This window comes from Chironomus tepperi, unplaced genomic scaffold, assembly GCF_022539635.2.
Source record: "Chironomus tepperi strain 1889 unplaced genomic scaffold, CSIRO-AGI_Ctep_v1 contig_74, whole genome shotgun sequence".
Classification (NCBI taxonomy): domain Eukaryota; kingdom Metazoa; phylum Arthropoda; class Insecta; order Diptera; family Chironomidae; genus Chironomus; species Chironomus tepperi.
In genome coordinates, this window is record NW_027226196.1 from 1,402,578 (window position 1) to 1,417,742 (window position 15,165).

The following is a 15,165-nucleotide window of genomic DNA, read 5'->3' on the forward strand; positions in this document are numbered from 1 at the left end:
CCTTTGTGAGACCTAATTGTAAGTGTAGCAATCAAAGTATTAGACTTTAATGATGATAATTAATAACGAAATGCGCTTCTTATTTTATGTACATTAAATCACTCAATTTGCTCATTTTCATTCATTTACAATCTTTATGTACGTATTGAAGAAAGTATGAACTCCCACATTTTCAAACACTCGCTTCATCATTTTACTTCTTCGCTCTTTCTCTCGTCAAACTCAAATAAAGATGAGGCAGAAATGATAAACATGCAAATGAATATAAATGTTTATTAATTTATTCAAAATTCAGGGTGTGTCAATAGGAAAAATTTTCTTTTTGGCTTCTTAAGCTATCAACAGGCAACACGGAAAATTTGACCGAAAACAGCCAACATAGTGCCATCTGGCACCATGCCATAATCATGCCCCATGGCATAGTCATACACCATGTCATTGTTATGCACCATTCCATAGTTATGCACCATGCCATAGTCATGCACCATGATAATCTAGCACCATGATAGTCTAGCACGATGCCAGTCATGCACCATGTCAGGCCACGCTGAACTAATTCCAGATTTTGGATCAACTAACCGACTTATGTTATTCGACAAGTATTCTATACCAAAATGTCATTAACCTCAAAAACTCCCATTGACACCCCCTGCATGTATATTTTCAGTTTTAAAGAAGAGAAGAAAAAAACTCTTGTGACTTACAAATGACGAATTATCCATTAACAACTTTGTCTCTAATGTCTCAGCATTAAATAATGATATTCCATTTTCAAGATTTCGAAAGATAAATTCTTTGTCTGTCGTAATGGATGATGATCCGATAGGATGGTGAATATGATAATAATGGGCCATGTTGATGATGATTACGTCAAGGCGAATCGGCAATCACGATAAGAGATGGTAAAAAAAAGGGAAAATAAAGAAGAATGTAAGGAAAATGAGAAAAATGTAAGGAAAATACAGAGTGTGGCCGTCTCAAATTAGAGTTTTTCGACATTAGATTGTCGAAAAATGCGAACATTTCGAACTTAGCTAATTTTAAAATAAAAATGTACGTTACGAAGAAAAGTAAAAGTAACGGTCAAAAAAATTTAAATTATAACGAAAAATAATTTTTTTGAAAAAAATTAACGGTCGTTTTTGAGGAAGCCACACTCTGGGAAAATAGTTGTTAATGTCGCTTATTATTATGCCTAGATAAATTTATTATAGCATCAATTTCCTTTCGGTTGTTTATATTAACACTGCACAATCTAGATGACATCAACTTGTAGGCACAAAAAAAGAAACGGTTGACATTTACTTACCATTTATCCATGAGCCATTGAATGACTTCCATTTAAGCGAGTCATTGTAAATATCTGATAAGAGAAGACGCCTTCCATAAATTCTTGTGTCCTCGATTTCTAAATCGTCATTTTTCAATGCCAAAAGGGATTTTCACATCGCAATCGCAAATCGACGATGTCAAGTAAAGGATGAAAAGGATGAAATAGAAATGCAAATTTTCACAATCAATAAAAAATAGGAGATGTAAATGAACACCCGCGAGTGTCATGAAAAGATGAGACTTCAACCTACCTGGTGACAGTAAAAATATTGAAAAGACGATAATTGATAAGACGGCAGATATTACGAGCAATGCAATGCATATACCCCGCCAGTTTCTCTTCTCTGTTGATGATATCGCGAGTTCCTGTAAGTAAAAAAAGTGGGAAAAATTAAAATAAATAACAGACATGGATGTGGATAAAGCAGAGATGGCAATTGAGTGAAATCTACAAACGACAGTTAACGGCTGTTGGATACCGTCGATGGCAGGGGTTGGCTGTCAGCTGCCGGTAGCCGGTGTTAACAGATTAACAGCAAGAGTTAACGGCTTACGACTGGCTGCCAGAAACAAGTATTAACGGCCTACGACTGGCTGTCAGTAGCAAGTATTAACGGCTTACCAACCGGCTGCCGCTAGCTGGGGTTAATAGCTTCCCCCCGGCTACCAGTAGCAGGTTTTACCGGCTTACGACTGGCTACCAGTAGCAAGTATTAACGGCTGCTGGTAGCAAGTGTTAACTGCTTCTGACCGACTGCCGATAGCAGATAATATTCAACGGTCTTTCTCCAATTGCCGTTACCCAATTCCCAACTCTGACTAAAAAAAACTTTGAATTTTCTCGCCTTAATTGCTTTTTTATGGAGTGCGACAAAAATGAATTTTCATGTGGCATTATCTGCTACATACTACAAACTTTACTTCAAAAAAACAACAAAAACAAATTTTTTTTCCTTCTTGTTATTTAACAACATACACTTGAGTTCAGTTGAATTGAGTTGATGATATGAAATGAAAATAATAATAAAAGAAACTTTTTTTTCTGCTTTTTTTTTTTTGGCTTCCACGACGAAGCGACACAAATGTTTGTGCTTTTCTTTCCATCACTTGTGCGAAAATTGATTTCCTTTTATGAGCTTTAATCTTTTGTACTGTATCTGCCACTTTATTCTTTCAATTGAGTATTGACATGTAATCAATTACTCAACTTCAGCACTTACATCCAACTGTTACACACCCGAGTGGACAGGCATCTAGTTAAAGACTTGCCATTTACTTTCCTATCAATGGCTGGTTACTTTCCAATAAACTAGCCTATGTAACTAACCGTATCTGAGACTAATGACATTTTTGGAACGTTCCATTTAACTAGACATATGTACAGTACTTATGTATAGTTAATGTCTAGTTAACCATAACCATTTAACGTACATGAAAAAATCAAAAATTTCTTAATAATTTTATATGTGGATATAAACAAGACATATGAAGACATTTGTTAATTTAATTATTTTGGAAAAATCAGAATTACAGGTTCGTAGCTGCTTTAAAAACATTTTAGCAAGTCACTTAGTAACTAACTATTGCACTTTGACAAAAGTCGTTAAGTGCACACCATTCATTGTATATAAATGTATTAAAAAAATTTTCAGAAAAAAAATATTCTTATAAAAGTGATTTCTGATTGCTCTTGTGAAGTATATGGTTTCACACAAATTTCTATTTGTAATTTCTGCTTGCACTTGTGAAGTATATGGTTTCACACAAATTTCTTTAGAAATCAACTTTCCATGTGTCAAGTTAAAGTCTCGTTAATGTCTTGTTACGTTGTCGTGTATATTTTTGGCAAAATAAATGGCTAGTTGAATGGTGTCTAATAGTAGACATTAACTAGCTGTGTCCACTCGGGACAACTGTTGATTTAAGGATTGGAAATACTGATGAGAAGTTTATAACGAAATTTTTTCATTTGTAGGTTATCTCGAACTGCCTGGCAATTGAGTCTTTGACAATAGCTTTATGAAAGGCAGTTTGCAGTACTGTTTGAAGTAGTTATTAACTTGAATCAAACAATGAAAGGAAACTTAATGTTGGCTGTTATCAGACGTCATCATAGTGTTCTTAGGTTTCTATGGCAATTGCCACTAACACGTCAACCAGTCAGTGTACTTTAGATTCTACAGAGATCCTTACCGCGCTTGGATGGAATCCACAAGGAAAAAGACGCCCTGGTGCATCTGGAATTATCAGAGAATTTGCCATAATCGGCCGTTACGCTGCCACAGAGGCACATTAAGTTCATGTCATTCATGTGACGATTCATGTCATTCATAAGTGCATCCGAGAAAATATACTATGTCAATCCCAAATGTAAGCGCTAGCTATTACAGCACAAATATATGCAAGATCCCGTAAGAGCAATATCATTGAATATCAGCAACATTTCCACTTCAAAAACATCTTAACTCTTGAAACTCCATACCTTCAATCATTCATCATGATTGATCAAACCCTGACCAGTCCTAAACATCAACACATTGATAACATTCACCATATGTTCAAAGTTCAATTTGTTCCACATTATTTCCAATAAAAATTATTCAACCAACAATTAATCTTCGACTTGTCTTCGACAAAAAAACCTGGAAGTTAAAAAGTTTCAGCCATCAATCTTCGTTCCTTCTTATTTTCCTTGAATACCAAACGATCTTAAATGTTATATAAACGGTTCATGAAAGGCGAAACAAAGAAAAAAGCAGCACATATGGAGCTGAATAAGATGCGAGAATAAATGAAGTGAAAATTTTAATTTCATTCATGAATATTTTAGGATGGCATGTTAGCATTTAAGGACGCATATTAAGATTATATTTTTGCTGTTTACGATAAAGGAATTGTTGTTGTAAAAATTACTGTGGTGGATGTCTTTAAATTATTTAAATGTATGCTTTTTTGGATGAGATTTAAGAAAGTAATTTGAATTTTTTTGTTGTGCTTTAACGATTATTCAAATGGAATGGCTTTAAAAAGGTTTGCTGAAAATCAATGACATTTTTGATTGTTTTAAAGATGCTTTAATGTTAAAGAAGTTTGGGTGTTGGAAGCACTGTATGACTCATGTCAACAACATTCAATTTAATGATTTAGAGATTAAATTATGCTGGCTGAAATCAAGCCCACGTCATCATAAAGAAAAATGACAATGAATTTCCAGACTAACACCCACGAAAGCCTTAAGCTCATACTGACAGATTTGTTATGATTTGACACCCATGGTAAATTTTTGAGTTGACTTAACAGCAGTGGTACCAAAATTCAATGAATAAAATTTTGACAACAAATCTGATCTTTTCATGGTCAATTTGTGTGTCATGACACTTAATCTAATCCAGTGGTGGGCAATCGTGGCACACCTTGGTGATTAGGCTTGATTGAAACCGTACACATGATATGATTCACAAAGATGTTGCGGCAAATAGATAGTTCTACAGCTCTAACACGAATAGCACAAAACGGGTAATCGATCCAAAATCTGACACCATTAGATCGGCGTAGCCCTGGCTTCGAGCCGGACTCGGCAAAATCTAACTCAACACCAGAGGTACACCCAACAATGGACAATATTTTTTCCGACTTTTTCATGTCATGTGCCTTTAGGGTATTAGTAAATTTTCATTTCATGGTCACGGCATTTACTCTAACAGATCTCAGGTAAAACATATGTTGTTAATGCTTTGTCATGATGAATTGCCATTGTAATTAGTGATTTACGATACATATTAGAGCTACATAGTAAAACGTAAGGGCACTTATATGTAAGAGCCACAATTCCGAGCGACACAATGTAGTGAACAGCCGTTACGGTTATGCTTTCTCGCTATCGGGATCGGGATTTCCCAGGAAAAAAAAATTGAAATTTCATTCCCGATCCCGAAAATTTGTCAAAATTGGGATTTCGAGAAAGCAGCGAGTTACGGTACCGTAAGAGCAACTTCGGATTTTACCGTTTATATCGAGCAATTCAGAGCTCTAATATTGTATCAAAAAGTCAACTCGACTTCATGTAAAATCCGAGCCGAGTTCGAGCTCTGGTTAATACGACGCAATAGAAGTGCCCTAGCATACACATTGAACTGTTCGGGAAAGAAGTTTCCCAAGGACATTTCTACTGGGTAATAGCCACAAATCTATTGAAACGGAGTCTCTTTAAGAGATTAAGTGCAATTATTCTGCAACATTAAACTTAAAGACACGCTTTAAAGTAATATAAGTTTACACACTTGAGATACAACAGCAACTTCAAAAGTTCATTAAAAAAATTTAATAATAAACTAGATAGTCTTGAAGTTAGTAATAAAAAAGTAATTTAAGCTTATGCAAATTAGATACTCGGATATAAAAAGTAAACTCTCCTAAGTTTATCTCATCATCAAGTGGTTTCTCATATCTACTTAACATAATGCGTTGACCTTAAGACAGAATTTAATCTTTTGCAATTGTGATTTGCTTGAATAAATCTCTTCCAAATGTCTAGCAATATCAAAAAAAAAAAATACATAAGAGCTCACTTAATTTTAATAGCTTTATTCAATTACATGACTGAAATAACGTAGATAAACATGACTAAGTTAATTAGATCCTCCAAAAAACACGAAAAATCTTCAACTTGTCGGAATTAACTGTTGATACTCGAGAGACTTTTCATGAAAACTTTTCACATAAACAACGAAAAAAAGAAGCTTTTTCGTATATACAAAAAAATTCAAGAATGTGTTGAGTCATATTTTTAGCAGCATTTGTCGACTTCATTTTCTATCCCAATACAATTCATAAATTTCAAAATGAGAATTTTATGTAATGGAAATAAAAAGTCTGTTCTTAATTTCTTCATTTATTATTATTTGAAAAGCAATTAAAACTTTGAATCCGTACAGGAGCGAGAAATTGAACTTTATTGTCATTTTGAGGTAGTTTGTGAGTGATGTTTATGATTGAGTCGTTTAATGGAGTTGGATCATGCTGCGATTAGTTAACTAATTGTCTAGTGCATGACTAGTGAGTCTAAGTGACTCAGTGGAGGAATGGATTAATACTTTGGTATTTAATTATTGCAACAACCGACCCAGGGGGTCATGGGTTCGAGACTCGGCAGGAACTTGGTCCTTTTTCGATCATATTTAGTTGAAACGCAGCTCACAATCTTCATCTGTAGACTACAGGCAAGTAATGCCATCAAACAAGTGATTCTGATTCTATTGACTTCAAAGAATCGTAATTGTGCAGTTAGAGGGAATCTAATGACTCTAAAACTGTTAATCTAGCAGAAAAAGTATAAATCCGAATAACGGATCTCGAGTAGGACTCGAACCCACGTCCAACGATATCCGGTCGTATCTTCTGTCGTTTACTCCTACGACTGAGCTATTGGAGGATACCCGACTACATAACAAAGTGCCATACATAAACTATACATTTCTCTCTAACCCCCCTCACTCCTGCACTTCCAATGATATACCGTCGCTACTCCATTCCAACAATAACTGATTCTCCTTAGAACAGCAACGTGATATTGCATTTTCAACTACACTCTTGAACCACTCAGAATTGTCAATAAATTCATTATTTCCTTCCATCTAAATTCTAGACATGATCAGTAAATGAATCCCTTCCATTAAAAATATTCTCCGACATAACTTCAAATAATTAATTTCAAATAAAATTTCAAAATCATTTTTCCTTCATCAATCACTTTACAAGCTTCCTTTCATGTCAATTTTTTTTTTTTGCTTGTTTGTTGAGAGGTTAAGTAGCCATGACTGCTTTATCTATAAAGGATATATAAATGTTTCCTTTTATCGCAGCCAGAGTTCTTGCTCATTTGCAAATGGAAAAGGAAGTAAAGTAAGGCAGCATGCTATTTGTGAACAAATTCTCAACAGAAAGAACTTTTTGTGTTTATTGATTGTGAAGTGTTCAGGTAGGTCAGAGAGGAGATTGCCTTGTGACATAGAAACTGTATTGAAGTTAATTTTCTTCAATGTCAAGGAATGTCAACAAATGGAAAGCAACACAGTAAGGCAGTTAGGTAATCAGATCATGGCAAAATCATTGAGATTTTGAACTATGCTTGGGTGTATCAAGAAGTAATGACTGGAGTGAGGATGGACATGTCAAATCTCGAACCCATGACAGCAGGGTTCTTCCTTCTTCCTTCCTTTGATGGCCGTACAGATCAACTGTGATCCATGGCCTCACTCAGATGTCGCTTTAAGCTGGTTCAATCGCCGGTTTCTGCCTGCCAATTTCCAATACTAAATGCAATACTATGTACAATGATGACAGTGTGGGTGTTACAACAATTAAATAACTCGAAGGACTAAACCAAGACTGGGCAACCTATGTGGCGCGACACGATGGTGGGCAATCTGTGTGGCGCGACACAAAAATGGTTGGCAACCTGTGTGGTGCGACACAAAAATGGTGGGCAACCTGTGTGGTGCGACACAAAGAAGGTTGATCACCACTACACCAAGCCATTCTTTACCGACCCACTTCGCCATATAGAGATACAGCGATCTCTCATCAGTCCAGATCCAATCTCCATCTATCCAACAATCATTAACCATGGTGTGAATATGAAAAAAAACAAAAAAGTTAAGCATGTCACAACAACAAAAAAAAAGAATCTAATAGCAAAAGGATAATTCAATTATTGAGAATCTGATTTGTTGTTAATGATGTTTTCTTATCCAATTCATCCTCAATTTCATCCTACAAAGTGTGTTTACAGTAAAGATGAAAACGGAAATGAAAATCAATTGAGTCACATAAAAATAGATGAGAATTATCAGCTGAGCAATAAAGAATAAGAAGGACTTTTTTTTTGGAGACAACAAAAAGAATCTAAGACAACATGCAGCATGGGGAGTAATTTCATGTCATGGAGATTTCATGGCACAAGTAAGTAGTAAAAAATCTTTATTCTTATCATTAAATTAGACAATACTGACACGAGAAATTGCTATTTGAGATAAAATATAGCTCAAGTATTGAGCATTAAGCCTAATAATAGCTGAGAGTGCCCATTGGCTTCACTTCCGATTCTCAACCGCATAATTTCACCGCATGATGGCCAACACCAAAAAATTTATGAAAAAGGAAGACAATATTGTTGTTGACTCAGAAATTGACTCGAGGGGTTATTTAAGTATTGAGATATGGATCTTCCATTGGCATTTAATATCCGCCCCAACTACAAACAAGCTTTTCAATTGTCGGAAACATTCTTTCATTCATTCAAGCCGCCCACATTTTTTTTCATCAATAATTCTCGTCTCTTTTTTATAGCCACGAGTAGCGTCTCTTGAGATTTTGTACGGAAATTGGCGTTTTTGACATGACTTGAACTTGGTCTGAATGACTTGAATTTATGAGGCTTAAAATTGATAAAATTTCATCAAAAATCAACATTTGGACAGCCTTAAAGTGAATTTTGGACCTAAAGATCCTTGATAATTGAAAATTAAATCCCTTCTTCCTGTTTACATTCAAAACTTTTAAAGCACATCGACATGAACATCCGAACAATCGGTTTAAAGCAACCCATAGTCCCAACATTCCTTCCAAGAAATTATATCGCTTAAATTCACAATGAAATGATGAAATGATGAAATGATGGCAATAGAATTGACTATAAAGTCATTCTATTGAAATTTTTCGATCGTTGATATGTTGGTGACATTGGAGTGGTGGAAAAAAATTTATTATATACTGTGGAAATTTACAATAGGCTTTTGAATCATCCACTTTCTCTTCCTTTTTCCTTTTTATTAACTTCCGTTTGTGGGGATGATTGTGAATGATGTAAATGGGATTTTTAGAAGTTTCGAGAGCTTGAAGTCGACTCGGATTTCGTATGGAAAAGTCGACAAGAATAAGTTCGATTCCTTATGGTAAGGTCCTGGTAAGGCCTGGAAAAAGTCGTGTCTTACTGTTAATAAGGCGACGCAACGGTGTCCTATTAATATATTCTTCCCGTACCATTTTTTTCGTACCACCGATGAACCTGTACAGTCCAACCGATGTACCTTTGCCATCCTGTTCTATTTAGCTCAAGCAATGGCTTTGGGTCCAAATTTTGGGAGTTTGAACTCCTAAAAGACTCTTCTACTCGAGTTTGTAGAGTTGTCTAAAGACAGATCCAGTTTCCGACAAACTCCTTATGCGGCAATGGGCACTCGTGCACCTTCGCCAAGGAATTAAGCAATTAGAGTTCTGTTCTCAGCTTTTTATTGAGATCCGAGCTCCACAAAACCCGGATTCCATTTAAGACCCCTCCACATTGGAACTAGAGCTACACAGATGGTTCCGCACCGAAACTTGATAGGTTCCGCTATCTCAGCCATATGAGCTGACTTGAGAAGTCCTGCCAACTCACCACCAAACCCATCTCTTTAGACATCATTGATGAACCAATCCCATTCCTTTATTTGCTGAGTACGCAGCAACTTTATATTTTTAACGAGAAATTACTTTTTGCCTGCCTTAAATCGCACTTTACGATGTTGTGTTAAGGAACATTGAAAATAAAAATAGAATGGCATTTTATTTTTTTTTTTATGTATTGAATGCTCTTACAAGCACTTACTTATTATCCAAATAAAATAAAAATACACTAAAAATAGCTCTTTAAAAATGATAGATATAAAAAGGGATAAGAGAACCGACCTCAATCAATTTATTGTTATTGCTCAAATAGTCATAAAGTCATAAAAATTGCATTACACTAAAAAAATGAAAAATTAAATTTTTTATTATTGAAAACTTTTTATAGAGTGTTGGCTACAACTTTAGAAAACTTTGCCTTTAATAATTTTTTCATGATAAAAGTTTTTTCTCCATGAAAAGTTTTTTGAAACAATTTCACAAAAATATTAAATTTCAAATATTCGATGCTGTTTTATGAACTAACTTGATTATTATCTCATACATAAAAAAGCATTTTGATTGAATTTTAATCATAGCAGTTTAACGGTCATTGGCTTTTTAAAAGGTTTTTCATTGAAAATGTTTTACTTCTTACTTAAATTGCTTTTATGTTGTTTATTGTTATGTTGTAATTAAAAGGTCATCGATTTTTTAATGAATCGTTTAATTTTGATGTTAAATCAACCGAGTTGCACAATGTAATCGCTAGAATACAGACTGTTTCGCGACAAACCATGAATGTTTGATGCATCTGAAATCGTACAAGGCATATGACTCATGTCATTTCTAAAAATGTTAGTGGCATGCTAGTGTTTCGCGGCATAAAGTTTGCTCACCACTGTGCTGGGGTAACACTATGTTACTTTACGATACTGACGGATCTGTGGTCATTTTTAAGTTTTGTCTGTTTTGATAGAGAAATCTGCAGTTCTACGACAATAATAAACATTTTAAGCTAATATGACAACAGTCTCTCCCTGCACTTCAAATTCCAGAATTTTTTCTTTACCCAACACTGCCCAGAGGCTGAATCATGACTTGATCTCGTATATTAAGCAGTTGAAGTATCTGAACTTGCGAAAAAGGATAATTTTGAATATGATTGGATTTGAACCCACGACTTTCGGGGTTACAAAATCGAGTTCGAGCCAAACACCTTACCTGATTGACCAGGAAGGCACTTAATTACATAGTTACACACTTGCATTTGGTTCTAATGTCTGAATACTCAATTATTAAATGGAACTTCTCAAACAATTCTAGCAAAACCAACAGACATTTCACCTCATAAACTCCCACTACCTAACCTCATTATGCAAAACCAACTCACAAAATTTCAACACACAATTCAGCTTTAGTTCATATAAATAAATTCATCATCACCTTTAACATGCAACAATCAAGTTGTATAATCTATTGTTGTTACAATGTAGGACTTTATCATTAACGTTTTGTGTCAATTATGCATTTGTGTTGATATTCTTTGGAATGTAAACAATACGTTGTAATTTATAGCTTTGCAAATTGCCAGGTGTGTTTGTGATAAGCTTTTTTTTTTGTAATTTAGTTTTGTGTCGTACATCCAATCATGTAATTTATATAATCAAAATGTGTTCGCACTAATCTCGATTGTATGTTATAGAATGGCTACGTAAATGGTGTTTTAGGGTGGTATAAGAATGTGACAACTTAATAAATGAATTAGAATTTTGTGATAGTGAGTTTAGTTCTGTGAAGCGCATTGAATTGACAGGCACATTATCTGGGATAGAGATGGTGTGGTGATGTGTTAGTGCTGTATTCAAGTCAAACATGCGCTATGTCTGTTCCACTTAGATAATTTTGTTGGATTTAATACTGTGGTTCCATACAACGATAAGAGCTGTGTAATGAACATTGGATAGAAAAAGAAGGTTTAAATGTGCTTTGGGCCACGCTCCTTAACAACCCCCCGGCAGCTCAGTGATAAGAGCATACAACCGGAAATTATAGAACGCAGGAGAACATGGGTTCGAATCCCACTCTGATTTTGATTAGAGAAGTTCTCTAGAATCTTAAAAAATTGTAAGGTTCCAAGCTAATTTACACCAACTCTCATCCAGAGTTGCAAAATAGGTGCCTGTCACAGGCAAATGATTACTATGATCCCCTTTAACCACCAGCACCAATCAACCTCCTCACAATTCAACAGGAAATAAGAATAAAAAATGAAATTTCATCAATCAAAAGTGGCCTGCCTATAAAAAGCACCCATAAGCAGGAGGTATAATAAGATGATGATTTGCAATAAAAGAGAATATTTTTCTCATTATCTAATTTGAGAATCACCATTCAAAAAAAAGTTTAGCATAACAACCCCCGGAGAAAAATCTTTTGTTGAGGCTCTCAAATTTAAATTTCAAATTTCTCTTCATGAATAACATTTTTTATATATATAAAATACAGCATAAAAATCTCTTTCTGTATTATTTAATTTTATGGTCTTTTAAAGTTTTTTTTTTTCATATCCTTCCTACAGCATTGACTCTGTGAATGAAATTCCTTTTTATTATTTTGGAGAAAATTCCGTAACAAAACCGAGTGACACATGAGAGGAAGGTTAGTAAGGATCTTTTAGGGCTCCTTTAAAGCTTTTTTGTTAGGATTAAATGGAAGTCAGTTTTGTGGTTTCCATATGGTTGCCAAATAGAAGAGGCTTCAGTGTTAGGGCATGTGACACATTTTATGTAAACATCAAGCTTTAAAAGCTCTGAAAAAGCTCCGATTAATTACATGTGGCTGTCATTTGGCTTCCACCTAAAGACGTCTTCCATTTGATGTTAGTAAATGAGCTTTAGCGGAGCCTATAAAGCAGTGTTTTCCATAATGTGTGTCACGTCATACCAATGTGTCGATGACATCTTTTGAAAAAGACATGAATCTTGTGTGGATTAGGTCGTGGCTTATCATTAAAGTGTGCCGTGACAAAAAAAAGTCTGAACAACACTGTTTTAAAGCTCTCGGAAAAGCAGAGCGACACAAATCAAGAAGGCTTTCCCACTCAGTTTTAAAGGATCCGTTTTACCACCCCTATTAACACCAAATCGAGTCCGCCCCTATTAAGTGGCCATTAAGCTTCCCAAAAAGAGTTAGGCTGCTCGGAAAAGGACTATGCATCTCTAAAATCATCCAAGATATAGACGAAGATTATGTTTGTTTTCAACTTTAAAGCCACAAAACCCAAAATCCGCAAAACTATTAACTTTTATAGAGCATTAAGGATAGGGTGAGTGTTTGAGGGAAGCAGTGAATTATTCTCATATCATCAGTATGATGCGTAAATTATATTAAATTGCTGTCATGTTATGTCAAGAAAAAAGACAAACTTTTTATTTTTTTGTAGCTGTAACATCCGCACATATTTACTTTCATTTCTCAACTCTTTTCTGGTGAAAAAGTCTAATTAAATTATGTTTTTTGGTAAACATGTATCTTTTATGCTTCCTTTACATTTTGCCGAAGACTTTTCAAAGCTCCCCTCCGTCGAGCAACTTTATATTGCTTTATTTTACCCTCATTTTTCATGCGTACATGAATGAATATGGAATCTATAGAGACAATGTGACAAACATGTACAGATATTTATTATGGTGAAATACTCGGCAAAAATGAGATCATAAAAACATTTCATGTGAAAACTGAATTAGATGCTCCCTACTTTTTTTTGTCATCTATGCATGCCTTGGGTCTAAAAATGTGACAATTCACATCAGATGTGCGTGTAATTTAATAAAAGAAAAAATTCTTTTTAGCTTTTTGTTGCTTTCATGCAATTTTTGAATCTTTTATGGAATTTAGGGCGGATTTTGTGGTATTTTTTGGGTGAAAGTGTGCGATGCGTTTAGTTTAAAGCTTGTAATACAAGCTTAAAGCTTATATTAGCACTTGCCTTTGAATCCAAAGATATCAGCACTGATATCTTATACTATACTATCTCAGCACTGATAGATTGAAAAGTTTTAAAATGTAGAAAAAGGTGGAAAAAGGCTGTGATGCAATTATGTGGTTTATTTCGAGTTCGAATCTTATCCAAAAGAAAAATGAGTTGAAAATGTTGGAAAATAGTGTCCCAAGGTCAAGGAGATGGATCTTGTTCATAAATGCGGGATAATGTGGATAAAAACGGAAAAATGCGGGTGAATTTTCAAGTTCCGCACCTTGCCCTAGGTCAATATGATGATTCTAGCAAGGTGCTGGATTTTGTCAAAGCTGACTTATAGTCGAAGTCGTCGACCTGGAGACCATAACATTTGGTAATTAATAATTAGCAAGGAACAGTCTGCAATAGAGCCAGCTTCAGAATCCAACCAAGAGAGTGTCCATGGATCACAGTTGATAAGTACAGACAGCGAAAGTAAAGCAAAAGAAAGTGCTTTCGGGTTAGTGTTTTCAAGTCGACTTGGCTCTAGATTTTTCCTATTTTCATTCTCGTGTGCACTGGTCTGAGTGTGACTAAGTCTTCGCTGCAGCAATGAATCCGGATTTTTTCAATTGTTGCTATCAATTTCCAATTCTATAAATCGGTTAAATCATCAAAAATCTAGTGATTCTGACTTGTTGCCAGATTTAATTTAAATCTAGCACCATGCCAGAGTCACGGCGATCTGAAGCTGGCTTTTGAATCGATAAGCCGACTTGTCCTATTCGGCGCCTGTATTCGCGTCCTGAACTGAATAATTGAATACAAAATCCATTTCAATAACGCAATAAATCTATTAAACTTCACAATCCAATCTAAATTACTCCATTCACTACAGTGCACATTCAACTCAATAATAGAAAAAATAGAAAAACTCTACTTCCATTCCAAAAAGCCATCCATAATTCATACTAAAAATCAAATAAATTATTGATACATAAACTCTATAAATTTAGTGGCTTTTTCCCTTAGTCAACAAGTTTTATTATCGAATAAAACTTTCCAATTTAATCCAAGTCAATGACTGATTCACAAAAAAGAAAATGTTACTTCCGCATTTCATGTGGTTAAAGTCATAAAAGTGAAACTGATTGATCATGATTTTTTTCTTCGTATAAAGCTAGTCATACACAGCACAGCACAGCAGTTGTCGAGTAAAAAGAAAAAGTTAAATAATCAAATTTTCGAGATTTTTATGAAGACATGAATCCATTTTATGAGATGTATGAAAATTCAGCAAGTTTTATTAATGAAAACTGCAAAAAAAAAAAAGAAAAGTTTTTTCCCTCATTTTCCTAAATTTTCCTTCGTTCTACTTTCAAAATAAAGTCATTCAGATTTTTCTTTAAAGACAATGCTTTAACCAGAGTGTGGCTGTTTAAATAACG

General features: G+C 34.7%; 1 protein-coding gene across 1 annotated transcript in view; it reads right to left on the bottom strand.

The window, feature by feature from the left end:
* Positions 1–15,165, bottom strand: part of LOC139101119 (inactive dipeptidyl peptidase 10) — a 51,625-nt gene that overhangs the window by 11,322 nt on the left and 25,138 nt on the right. The window contains exons 3-5 of the mRNA XM_070653995.1: positions 1,584–1,698; positions 1,310–1,408; positions 705–799 (exon numbers count right to left, since the gene is read on the bottom strand). Of these exons, the coding sequence (XP_070510096.1) occupies positions 705–799; positions 1,310–1,408; positions 1,584–1,698 (309 nt within the window). The remainder of the gene's footprint in view (positions 1–704; positions 800–1,309; positions 1,409–1,583; positions 1,699–15,165) is intronic.